Genomic DNA, 13,577 nt, shown 5'->3' with positions numbered 1-13,577 from the left:
ATCATCAGAAATTTTTCCACTAATTGTCCTTCCATGGGCTGAAATATGAAAAATCCACCTACCAATCTGCCAGTGATGCCTTCAGTCACAGTGTTGGAGGCTAGGATTTTTTTTTTTCTCCTTTTTTTTTTCTCTTTCTCAGGGAATTTTCTCCCATTTGTCGCCTAAGAGATGCCTAACTTAACAGACAAAAGATGTGGCTGGTAAGGAAGGGTGCAGTTTGCTACTGTCTCTTTGCTGGGGGGCTTTCTCTTGGGAAGTGCAGAGATATCTCAAGATTTTGGCTGGGGGGTGAGGGGCTGGGCTTGGCCCTCGTTCTCAGGATGGGAGGGGAGACGATCGTGGTCTTGCTGCCAGGCTGCTGGTGCAGGGAGAATTCGCTGCCACTGCAGAGTTCTGTCCTTCACTGCTTCTTGTTACCGTGGGTGAGCCTTTGCTCATAAGAACAGCCACTGAACCTTTTCAACACCAGATCTCCTGGGAAGAACCCTCACCATCTGCTTGGGGGTCTTGGGGAAAACCCAGGGCCCTGACCCCCGACTGCCTAGAGGGAGCATCTCCTGGCTGCTTGTGGGAACCTGGCAGCCGCTGCCCAGCCCTGCTGTTTTCTGCTTCTGCTTTGGGCTTTTTGCTACACTTTAAGCAAGACATTCCATGCCCGTGCGGACCCCCATGGCTCCTGGCAGGCCTTTGGATTTTTTGCTACACTTTGTTTGCCACTCCGGGTGTGCTCGCCTCTCCTGTTCCAGGCTGCTGCTCCGAGGTTTCTGCTGTTGTCCATTACACGACCCAGAGGGGCACTGAGACAAACTCCTTGTAGGTTTGCAAAGGAAAGTCCCTTCTCTCCCCTCTCCCGCCAGCCCAGCCACCATGACCGTGTGGAGAGGCTGCTGAGCTCGCACCACAGCGCCCCCTGCCGGCGCGGGGGAATCATCGCGCCCGGCCGGGAGCCACCAGCGCCCCTGCCGGCTGTGCCCGGAACTGCACTGAAGGGGAAAGTGCCTGACAGCCCAGAGAAGGCTGCGGTTGGGTTTCTGTCTCTGCTCTGTTTGCTGTACTGGTGTTGTTGTTTCTTGCCATGTTTTATATATATATTTTTTAGTGAAGTAGTGTTATTCCTTTTTCCCTATCTTTGCCTGAAAGCCATCTAATTTCAATGTTACAATAATTTGGAGGGTAGAGGGTCAAATTTTCCATTCTAAGGGAGGTTTCTGCCTTCCTTAGCAGACACCTTTCCTTCAAGCGTGGACACACAGACAGCAGGAAGCACTGCTGCCAGAACCAAAACCAAGACAAAGCTCTAAACTATGTAACAGACTTGAAATACAGATTAGAGGAGGTCCAAAGGTCACCTACTCATTCAAATAGGTCTTTCTTTGCCTCTGAAATGATTCCAAGCTTACCTGTTTTAGTGCTTTGGTCTCCCCTCCCCTCCCCTGCCATGCATGTCCAACAGATCTATGTGCACATTCCAAAAGGCTTCTGACAGCCCAACTCTCACACTGTTGTAGTGGTATGTGTCTTTACCTTTCTCCTGTTTTCCTATTTTCTCCAACTTCTATGTCCAGCTACACATTTCCCTTCTTCTCCCCCACCTCTTTTCCACGTTGTCTCCTCCCCTGAAAGCACCTCCCTACTCCCTGTTTTTGCTCCCAGCACAGAATTAATGCAAAAGGTTGGATCTGCCACGTCTAGCAGACCAAATTACAGACCAACTTCCCTGTAGCATATGTCTGAGCACAGGCTGCTCCTCAGAGCACAGGAAGCTTTGGTAGTGCACCTTGCTGGAGAAAGGGGCACCATGGCAGAAGGTGGTGAAGCACATCCCATCCAGCAGCTCATCACAGCAGTCTGGGCTCTGCTGCACAGAGACACCTGCTGGGGCTGCCTGGGATGCAGAGATTCACTAGCTGCTGAACCTGCTGAAGCAAGAGGGTCATCCAGGGATGGGCCTTATCCAACCTGTTACTGCTGAGGTCTAACACCTGTAACTCCACCAGGTGCTCTGATACAGCCATACAGAAAATCCAGGGCTGATTCAGACCTGCCTGCATGCACTTCCCTCCCCTCCATGGAAGACTGCTCACTGAGGCACAAGACTGGGGCAAGACATGATCCGTATACACCAGGTATATGACTCATATAATAATCTTTTATTTGGGTTTCTTTTGTTTTGTTTGTTTGTTCTTGTTTTGTTTCTTTTTCTTTAAAAGTGGTGTGTTAACATCAGGTATTTTTCTATGTTTTCAGATTCTGTACAGGTCTTAAAAGGAAATAAGCAATGGTTAATGTACAAAGTAAAACCAGAAAACTAGAAGAATCTGAATAAAATGGAGCAAGTTGCTGTCAGGGATACAGTACAAATTAGTAATTGGATGCCATTTGAAGTGCAATACCACTGCAGTAAGGATGCGTCAAGGAATGAAATAAAAATACTCTATTTTAAACAAATAGAGTGTATATATATATATATATATATGCATATATATATGCATATATTTTACAGATAGTAGACCCAGTGATATCTGTAGAATTGTAAAAACATATTTACAAATGACTTTTTTTTTTAAACATCACATATACATCAGCACCATAGTAAGAAAAAAACCCCAATCAACCCAAATCTAATAAACTCTTCTCTAGTACTTGATCCCAGCATGGAGTATTTGGAGGAAGCTTTATAAAGACAACAGAGACTTGTCTTCATGGCCATTTATCACCAAGGCCTGTATTTCCCTGTTGCACACTGGCTTGCATTGGCTGCTGTGCGATGGATTTGTGTTTCTATGTTCCCCTTTCCCACCTCTGTGTGGAGAGGCTGCTCTCACCCAAGGCACAGGTGCTGTGCTGTCCCCAGCACTGTCCCCTGCCTAGCAGGGTGGCTGCCTCCTCACCCTGTCACAACTCTGTCACACAGGTGTGTGCCCCGTGCTCATGCTGACACACACAGAGCCACAGCACCTGGTCCCTTCAGGGTACTGCTTCTCCTAATGTTTGCCTATCCCTTCTATTCTGACCAAGAGATGCTGACCCACAGAATGAACCAGAAACACCAGGCTGGTGCTCCCTTTCACTGAATTAGGGCTCAACCCGGCTTCTACTGAAGCAGCAGGCATGCTAACCATGCTCATCATCCTCAGCAGGAGCTGGAATTTGCCCTTGTGCTGATTTTTAAAAAGGGTCAGCTAAAAGAGATGTGATTAAAGCCATTTTAAAAAATGTAGCTGTCAGGGCAGGCTGGATTGATGGCTCATCTTGAGCATATTAAAAATGCAGGTTGCCCTGCTGCATTGCAGCATTTGAAACAGGTAATTCCTGCCACTAGGCAAGCCCAGCAAGGGAAATTGCTCAAAAGGGAGCTTCAGTGGAGCACTGAGACGGTTCCAGACTCATTTGCTCTCCCTCTTTAATGTGATGCATGCCTGTGCTCCACAGGGAAAGGCTGATGTGAAACTGCCAGGTCCCAAGGCCCTCAGCCTCCATGGAATTCAGGGGCTCAGCATTTGGCATCCCTGGGCCCAGAGAGAGCAGCACAAAAGGAGGTGATCAGGAGCTAGGGAACTGGGACTGGCACTAGTACACTGCTGCAGAATACAACTCATGGCTCACAGAGGCCAGCACTAGGCCAAGAGGGTGCTAAAGCTCTGGACTGTGGGTCATGTTAACATTTTTTATATGCACAACTATATAACCTGATAGGCAGCTCTCAGCAGAAAACTCTAAATAGAGTTAATAGGTTCCAGAAAATAGCCTTGAACTGCAGTTTGGGGGCCCTGCTGTACACAGAATGGCTGGAGAATTCAGTGTTGTGTGAGATCTATCACAACTTCATGACAGGGCTGCTCAGCACTGGTCCGAACAGTGGAGAGAGTGATACATCCCTATTGTCTAAAACCTTATTTGGGCAGATCCCATGTTTGTAACATCAATTATTTTACCCACTCATTAATGTTCTTTACAGTAGTTCTTCACTGACTGCTGTTCTTTAAATACTGCAGTGAATTTTATTCCAGCAAACTTGGTTTAGAGATTAGATCAAACATCTGTTTAAAACTGAACACATCACATTGAGAGTCCAGACACCCTGAGGTAATACTACCTGTCAAACCTGCACTTTTCTAGAGGGGAGGAGAAAGTCTTCCTGTGTGCCAAACCCTCACTGTATGTTTTCTCATGCCTATTTTCTCCTCTCCTGCCTGGCCCTTTGTGGCTTGCCTGAAAAAAAGTGCAGCTAGCTCAGCTTGCTTTACACTGAAAGAACAGGAGGGAAGGGAGTAAATTGAGAACATCCTGAGGAGGAAGGAGAGGGAGGGACCAGCTGAGGAGCTCTGCTAATGTCTCTTGGTACCCCTCAGTCCTTCAACACCCCAGGCAGCTGGACCATACCAAGTGCTCTGACTTGGGAAGCACTATTTCAAGTCCCAAGGGGACTATTCAGTTCATTAAGTTAACCCATCACTAGGCTGTATCCAGCAGCAGTCACATAATCTGCCTTCACAACACTGCCAAATTTATGTTCTATGCTTGTAGTGGGGTTTATCACTCTGCAGTGAAAACAGTGACCTCCCTGTGATTGGTTAGGTTTGTCATGTGAGTGTTGTGCATTCACTTAGGACAGTCCATAGCCATCCCCACCAGCCTGGCCATGGCTCTCTGAGACCTGCTTGCCCCCGGGGTTAAGCCCTTTTCTGACCAGGGCCTGTGCAATCGCCCTTGGATATCTGTAGGCTTTGCCCCCAGCTCTTCCATCTGCTTCCCTGGAAGCTGCAATGTGCACAGTCATGTAAGGTGGGAGATACTGGGCCCACCCCACACCACTGTGTAATGAAGCCTTTTTTTTAAGTGGGGAGAGAACAAATTTTCCCAGCCAGATGCAAGAGCTGGCTTTTACAGTTTCCCCATTCTGCCTCACACACACATAGAGTGGGCGCTGCCATGCGACAAAGATTACTTGGTGACAGTTTTGGGATGCTGATGTTTCATGGTTCCCTGAATCTTCCAAAGTTGGCTACAGATCAGCTTGGTTTGCACAATTATAAACAAAAGGAAACAAAATAACCCCAAACCAACACAAACAAAACCCAACAATCCAGGCATGGGGAGAACATCTGACTCCCTCTTTGCTTGTTCAAATGTACGTTGTAACAAAACGTAACCAAAGTTCCAGACTATACAATCCCATTCACTGGGGGTTTCCAAACAACTCATCAAGTTCTTGAATCCACTCGTCCCCTGGTCTACTCTTAATAATGGACTCTACAAGGTCTGTGCCCTCTGCCAAACTGGAGAATGACGCCCCTGCTCCTCCATTACTGTAGTTATAAGATATGTCCTGAGTGGGATTCCTCTCATAGGCCTGACCTTGGCCGCTCTGAGCAAAGGTACCACCTGGCATTTGCTGCGTTGGGGGCTGACTGAAGCCTGACATGGCAGGGACCCCTTGGCTTATTGCTGGCATCACCACCGGCCTGGCCTGGCTGGCTGCCTGTTGCCCAGGTAGTGGTTGCAGTAACTGTCTCCCCAGTGCTGGGTTCAGGGCTCTCACTGTCCCACTTGTGTCCACAACTGTCTGATTGAGCCCCTGTGGGAAGTGCTGCTTGGACAGTTGTGGCTGCCCAGACGGCATCGCATATGTGGTACCATTGTTGAAGGGCCCCATTTCACCACTAGTCCTTCCAGGTATGCCTTGCAAGCCTCGCTGCTGCCAGTTTTGTCCTCCTTGAGGGACAGTCCCCATCAGGTTTTGAAGTCGTGGTCCTTGTGGTCTTGGCAAGACCTGGCCCACAGGTCCTTTCATCTGCTGCTGATGCTGGGGAAGAGCAGAGTTTACCAGCATGTTCTGACCAAAATTGCCAACTATTCCCACTGCTTGTCCAGAGGCAGGCTGCCTCATTCCCTGGCCTGCGCTGTGTGCCATGTTCATGCCACTTTGGTTTGGGTGCTGCAACATTTGGCTCATCCCTGTGCTCATGCTGTACATTCCTGGCTGGCCGGAAGAGGCATTGCTGTAAGGAGTCATGCCCATATCCGACTGGCCCGCAGTGGTGGGCAGCGTGCTTGGGGTCTGCGAGGGACCCATGGCCATCATGCTCACGTTCTGGGCCATCATTCGGGATGTTTTCATGCTCTGGAGCGCTACTTGGTTTCTCACAGCCACTATATCCTGGGGTGAACCTGCACCAAAAAGGGAGGAAGGTAAGAAAAAGCCCACAGCCCTATAAATCTTAATTAACACACTTTTGCGTAAGAGAGAATCTGTAGGAGCTTTCTCAGCAGCACTTATCTTCCTCAGCTACAGCTAATTCAACTTCTAGCAAGCAAATGGGAAAACTTCCACCAGTCTTCTTAATTAGCAGCAAAGCAGTTTACCACTTGAAGCTCTCTTTTAAATATCTCCATTGTCTTTCAAAAGTAATCCTTGAAAATGGAAAGGTCAATCTCAGAAGGCAAATAATTTTTTTAATAGCTCAGGAGGCATAAATGAATGGATTTTCTATAGCATTGCTACTGAGTAATTCTATGGAAAGAAAAATTGGGTTTTTGTGGACAATTAAAGCAGGGAGAGTGTGCTAGTGAATCAATACTACAAGCACATTTTACTTCACCTTAGGCCAGTGATGGGAAACCAGAAAATCCTAGCCTTGTTAAGTTCCACACTGTGACAGATAACCATGCTTGTGTCTTACTTTCAGGGGTAGGGAGGAGCTATTGATTTCTGGGAAGCCAGAAGTGCTTCTGTATTTGCTATCTTTAAATAAAGACAATTACCTGTAGCTCAGATTATGCCATGGGTTCACTGTGGATTTGAGTCACTACCAAATACAACACTCAGATTTGAGTCACTAACTGAATGGTCGAATTCTTCAAATTTGAGTCACTGACTAAATACAACACTTGGCAGGTGAAGGTCAGACTGTATGAGGCCCACAATTGCTCCAGGCTCAAATGTTATTGAATGCCAAGTGTAAATATAAAATCATTACTTAAAAGTTCAGAACTGTGCAACATAATCTGAATGTTCTTAAATCAGTCCCTATTTGTTGTCCCTCAGTGGCAGACAACATCCCTGAACATTCCTGGGGAGAAGAGAACAACAGTCCCTGTTATTGACAGCAAGTGCTTCACATACTACTTTCGGTTTACATACTACTTTTGTTAACTACTGTACTTGGCATAAGGGACAGGAGATCAGAAGGAGTAGTTAAAAGAGAAATGCAACAGATTTCAATGTTTTAGGGCATCTTCTGGTCTCATTTACACATAACTTACTGACCTGGATTACATTCATGTGACTAAAAAGGAAAAAAATTCTGAACAATTTAAATTAGTTCATTTATGAAAATTAATTCCTTGCTCTGTCAGATTAGCCTAAACTCTCTTCTCTGTTTCTTTTAAATAATACATACAAAGGCAGTGTTTCAAAGAAGCATGAACGCAGAGAGATTGTATGTGTGCATCTCAGTGGATGGCTGTTCATGCACAATTCTTGATTTTGGAAATGAATTATTGGGGGAATAAAGTAATTTCATACAGAACTTATGATGCCAATGATAAAAATGAGGAGGCGATTAGAAGAAGCCACTCTGATATATGCCAGTAGAAAAATGGCAATGTGAAATGTCCAGAATTGCCTCCCTTGTTTTCTATTGCATCTACATGGTATCATGTGCTTGAGCACAAGCATGTGTTCATTTCATGTCTATATAGAAATCATAGTGAAGACACCCAGCTGATGCTTTGCACCTAAAAAGCTCTGACTTACCTTCATTTCCTAAGCCAAAATGAGTGTATTTACAGTCTTCAGTTACCTGGGAGCACATCAAAATAATACTTGCGCTTTTTTTGAGATAATTTAAAAAATCTCTATTTACATATCAGATATTTCACTGTGTTTTCCACACCTGACATTTATCAGTCCCTTCTCCAGATAAGCATGACCTCTCTGAAATTCTCTGCCCAATGAATTAGATAAAGTGGAGAATGAAGGAGGGGCAAAACCAAGATAGTCAGAAATATTAGCAGGAAAAAAACCTCATAAGAATAGAGGCTAACAAGATAAATCCATGAATAAATCCATGTTGTCTGGATGTCAAAGAGGCAAAATAAATGTCAAAAAAAAAGCAGTTTTGCATTTTTCACTCAAGGAAGCAGAAAGGAAAACATAAACTTTACTCAATATGGTAACTCGGCCATTCCTCTTTGGGAACAGCTTGTATTCTTCTTTTGGCACACTGCTTAAACTCTAGCAGTCACAAACTGCATAAGCTTTCACACATTTGCTACCTTAAGGGCAATGACTCCAAAACAGGAAAAACAATTTGACTTTTACCTTGGAATTGATTGACCTGTTGCACTGGATATGGACTTCGCTGTTGATGCAGATGCTGCCGAGGCAAATGTGACTGCTGCTGCATCTGCTGAAAATGAAGGACGGAAAGAAAGCAGAAAAGAAAGAGATGATTAATTAATTAATGGACTGGTGGCAAACCTGCAGAACTTGCAGTGGTTCTTATCTGGTGAGGTGTTTTGGAGAGACAGGCAGAATCATTTGGAGACTCCTCCTTAGAGCACTTGGGCTATTCAGCACTCAGACTCTTTTTGGCTCAAAAAGGAACATGCACTGGGGCCAACATCATTGCTCCTTACTTACAGCCATTTCATCCTGAGCTCTACAGCATGAGCTTAACTGTCTTCAGGCAGAAAGGAGAGGGAGGGATGTAAATGAACTTTGCTTGCTTAGGTGTAAGGGCAACTATAGCCACACACACATTCCTTCCCTCAGTCCTGCCAAGGTCCAGAGGTTTGTATTCCTGGTGCAAGACTTCACTCCATGTCTGCACTTACAACACTCAGCTGCAAGGGCTACTGCATCCTGACCCAAACACTGCAGCCTTGGAAGATTCCTGAGCCAAAGAAATGGATTACTAAGGCACATTTCCTTTTGTGCTTCAGTGAATGATATTTGGGGAGCAGTGACTGCAAAATGCTGCCTTAATCCAGACCACATTGCTCCTCTGTGGTTGTTTTCTATGAATACTTGTGAATATTTTAAAACAGAACCAAAGGCTGATTATAAAAACAGAGCTTTCAGATGCTAAGGTGTACTCAGCTAAGCACTTACTGAAAGGGCATGTCTTGCAGCATCATCTGCAGCTGTAGAAATACTGTGTCCAAAACCAATGATGTGTAACAAAGGTACGAGAATGGCAGAGATAGGAAAGAAGGAAGTACTAATCTCTGCATTCATAAGTATGTATTACACACTATCAAAAAGAAAGAGGGACTCCTGTTAGGCACGAACTACCCCAAAGCTAGGAGCCTGAGGACTGTGACTTTACCACTTTTCACCTCTGAAAAGTATGTCAGCACACTTGACAGCCTCACCTTGGTGGCTTTTTAACACTTTTAGGCTTGCCTTCAGCATCCAAGTCACTGACTGGGTCTTGGCTTTATGCATGTGAATTGGCCCGATCCATGGGATGCATTACTTCATCCTCACTCTCATGCACTTGTTCATGCTTGAATCAGTTCAGGCATCTTGATCCTAAATATTTCTAGGATCATCCTTCCTGTTCACTGAGAGTAAATTTTTCTCTTTCTCAGGAGCAACAGGAGAAAGGAGGGGGGAGATAATCTGTATTTCTGTGGTTACATGGCATGCATGTGTTCTAACACAAATTTAAGCAAATGGTCTTAAGCTGTTTTTCCTTAGCAAGAGAGGAGAAGCAAAGCTTAAAGCAACTGCTGACCTACTAGAGCATTATCTAAGTAACATTAGGGGGCTGCGTCTTTAAACTTGGGTATGATCTTGTAGGAACTCAACAGTGTGACTTTCCACTAGCTTTCTCTTGGGCTGCTTTAAAACTACAGCTGAATTTAGCACACACCACCATTCAGACTGTGTAGTTTAACATCCATATTGCAAAGCACAGGAGCTCAGGAAGCCAGGTGATAGCTCCAGTCCAGCTCTTCCACCATTCCACTGCCAGAGGTGGTTTTAGTGTTCGCCCTCTTCAGTCTCTAGTTCTCCCCTTGCTGCTGTCTCTCCCTTGTATCACCTAATTGCTCCTAGTGGCACTCAATGAACCAGATTAAGGAATTGGTCTGGGTAAATAGTGACATTTTTCTTTGCTAAGTCTTCTTTTAACCCATTCTTTGTCTCAGATCCCTGTGCAGCTGTGCAGAGATTTTGCAAGTGCAAGACCACAATCAGAAGTAGGGGAGAGGATCTGTGACTGTAACTGCAGCTGAGTCTGTTTCTGCTGGAGTAAATGCACCATTAGATGCCAGGTTAAGAGCTACCTTTTCCAGTGCCTAAAATCCAATATGACTATCAAGCCTACCACTGGAAACACAGGTAATATTTGTCAAGCAAATGGTAGGACTGATACAGTTGCCTCTTCTTTGACAACCATTGCTGAAATACCTTCTTGTGAAGATCCACAGAGCAAGAATTCCCAAATCTAGAAGGAAGGGCTGGTGCTGCGCTGTCTGTAGCGCTCATGCTCATCCCAGCATGCATTGGAAACAGACGGATACTGTACCTGCTCTGCTAAGATCTGCTGCTGCTGCTGTTGCTGCCTCTGCTCTCGGAGAAACTGCTGTTTCTGCTGCTCCATCACATGGAGCTGCACTCTCTGCTCGATCAGCATCTGCTTCATGATGGCTGCCTGGGGCTGGCTCCCAAGGAAGGGCCCCCCGGAGCTGGTGCCTGTGACTATGCTGTTGGAGCCTGCCAGGACAGAAGGCTGCATGGGCCCCGTGGGCTGAGACAATCCCACCTGGTGCTCCTGTGCAAAGAGAGATGGAATGCCTTGTTACAAGACGGAATACTCCACAGGCACAGGAAATCACAGCTCACCAAGCTGAGGAGGCACAGAGTCTGTGGGTGAAGCCTGGAATTTGGGGAAATGAGTCCTTGGAAAGATGCTCATGGCTTGTGACCGAGCCATGGACTGCTGCCCACAGGGAATAGGTTCCTCTTTTTTCCTGGAATTCAAAGATCCTCATGTAAAGCAGGAGCACTTTATAATTAATTAATAGTGAAATAATGAACTTGTGAGCTAATTTATTTTCATGCTTCAGAGTCACGTTTTTCTAAACTTTTTCTCCCTTCTCAAGGAGACAAGAATATTTTCTCTTCCTTTCTGTTTCCTTCTCTTCATAATAGCAATTTAACATAGCCCCTGGATTGATGAGCCAAGGCGTTAGGTGCACACAACAATAATGGGAGCTAGTAGCACTAATTCTTCTCCAGAACCTCAGGATTTAACTCCACTATGTGTTTATTCAAGATTTCCATCCTGCAGCATTGGACCACCGTGTGTGACTGCAAGGAATCAGTGCAAACGCCTTCCCTGAATACACCCCACTTTTCCTTCATGTTCCAAATCCATTTTGCTGCCTGTTAGTGCTGGGAAAAGCACCGACGAAAGGTCGGGAGGGAAATCCCAACTCGCGTCCCGGCGGCGGGACAGGATGAGGATGGGGATCTGCGGAGCCCGCCTGGCTCTGCCGCTGCCGGCAGGTGGCGCTGCTCACCCGCCGCCCCGCCCAAGCGGGGCCAGCGACGTCCCGGGGCCTCCGGGGAACATTCCCGGGAGTCGATCTTCCAAACCACCCCAGCCCAGCCTGAGGCTGTCCCGCGGCCAGGGCAAACGGGACTCACGACGTCGCCAGCGCTCCCTAGGGCCCCGGCCCGGCACCACGCCGCCCTCGATGCCGTATTGGAAAACCAGCGACTGCGTGCCCGGTCCCTATCTCGGATGTTAAGAGTCCGTAGAACCTCTGTACCTGATGAATAGAGACAGGTACTTATTCAAAACTACCAACTTGATGGAAAGGACCTGTATCACTTTATCATCCTTTGTGCAAAACCTGATAGGGTGAGGTTCAAATCCATCTGCCTCACCGGGCTTTTGAGTTATGTCAGTCACTGTGTGATCTGGGCATACAGAAAGATGATCTTGCAGCACCCACCCCAACCCAGTCAGGGAAAGGGTTAAGTTCAGTGCTGGAGTGTACCTTGGAAAATGAGGACCAGCCTTTCTGCATGAAGGTCAGGTTTTCAAGGACCATCCTGAGGAAATAACAAAATATAGCCTGTCCACATCTCTACTTTGCACAGATGCTCCCTGAAGGGTTCTCTGCTGAAAGGCATCTCTCCAATATTAAGGTTCTTTCCACTCTGAACATCTATCTTGGTTTGAAAGTTCTCTCCCTGTTCCTCTTTCCACTTCTCCCCCAGTCCCATCACCCATTGCACTTTGCACTTTACAACCTGATCAAGCACAATCCCTGCAGCATCCTAAGAGCCAGGGCTGCAGCAGTGGCTGGGTCTCCCCCAAGGCGGGGTCAAGGAATTGCTAAGGATCCCTCTGCTGCTCCTGCACCAAAGCCTTCACCCACCCGTCACTGAGCTCCTGCTTTCTTTGCTTTGAGGGGGACACATATTTATTGCCTGCCTTCAGCAGAGCTGCTGGCAAAGGCTTTTTCCTACCACCTCCTGGCCCTCCCCTGGCTTCTGATGAGGTCATCAAGCTACCAATTGCATAACTGATGCACAGAACTATCCTCTGTTATACTGGGATATGGGCCAACTGCTTCCATTTATAGACAAAAGCAGGGCCACGCTGCCAAATAATGGAGCCTTTGCTGCAGCCACTACAAGGCAAAGAAAAAGGAGAAAAACCTCAGGAGCTATAGAGCATGCTGTGAAGTGACACCCCTTGGAGCTTCCTCTGCGAGCTTCAGTGCACAGCTGCCTTTGGGGCTGCAAGTACTCATTGATTTGCTTTAAAAAAAACTTCCTATAGAACTCGTGTCCTGGCTCTTAATGCACACATGGGTGTAGCTGAGGGACATGCTCACTGCATGCAGAAAGCACTCCATTCTCTGATGGATTATGTTATAAATTAGTTCTGGAGTTTAAAAGGAAGAAAGTTTTGAAAGGACAGCTGATGTGAGTCTGATGCACTGTGCAGCAACTGAAGGAAGCATGAAGATCAGTGCACAGATCCAGTGTTGTCAGTTTAGTCATTTTGAGGTACATCATAAAAACTTCCTTTTGTTGTTAAAGTCAGGCCTTCTTCATCTAGATCACCCTCCTGCCCAGAACACTTCTTCTCCTTTCCTTTTTTTCCTTGGCAAAAGTTCTTCCCAACTGATGATGAAAAGCCCTTCTGAGATCACTGGGACAAGGACAGCCCTGGGTTGTGTGTCCTGAAAATAAGAGCACAGCCCAGGCAAAAGGTCTCTGCAGGCAGTAAAATGCTCCCTAGCACCTGGGAGCAGAGGTCTTTCCCATAGCTTTAGCTCTGCAACCTGGCACTGCTGCTGTTATCCTCTGAGGGGAGTGTGTGGAAATGACACCTGGCAATGGGCTATGTGGCAGGGAATTGGGGATGAAGGAAGCAATATGACTCTATGAGGCTGCCTCTTACAAACAATGGCAGCTCCAGACCCAGATGCAGTCTCACCACAGGAGCAGAACACCAAGTCAAGCAACTCAGGCTAAGTGCAGCACTTCCACACTTACAGAGCTTAAAACCCAAACTAATCCAAACTTCACTGGACAA

General features: G+C 46.5%; 1 protein-coding gene across 2 annotated transcripts in view; it reads right to left on the bottom strand.

The window, feature by feature from the left end:
* Positions 1 to 2,523: 2,523 nt before the first annotated feature.
* The window catches only part of MAML3 (mastermind like transcriptional coactivator 3), a 306,372-nt gene continuing 295,318 nt past the window's right edge, over positions 2,524 to 13,577 (bottom strand). For both annotated transcript variants that reach the window (XM_088056732.1, XM_088056733.1), the window contains 3 exons: positions 10,545 to 10,790; positions 8,330 to 8,414; positions 2,524 to 6,174 (listed from right to left, as the gene is read on the bottom strand). In XM_088056732.1, the coding sequence (XP_087912858.1) occupies positions 5,183 to 6,174; positions 8,330 to 8,414; positions 10,545 to 10,790 (1,323 nt within the window). In that variant the 3' untranslated portion in view covers positions 2,524 to 5,182. The remainder of the gene's footprint in view (positions 6,175 to 8,329; positions 8,415 to 10,544; positions 10,791 to 13,577) is intronic.

The sequence above is a fragment of the Pseudopodoces humilis genome, chromosome 6, assembly GCF_049639895.1.
Source record: "Pseudopodoces humilis isolate 2021_Gansu_Grassland_sample_001 chromosome 6, ASM4963989v1, whole genome shotgun sequence".
NCBI lineage: Eukaryota > Metazoa > Chordata > Aves > Passeriformes > Paridae > Pseudopodoces > Pseudopodoces humilis.
Note: the sequence above shows the minus strand (reverse complement) of the source record. Positions and strands in the feature narration are given on the sequence as shown.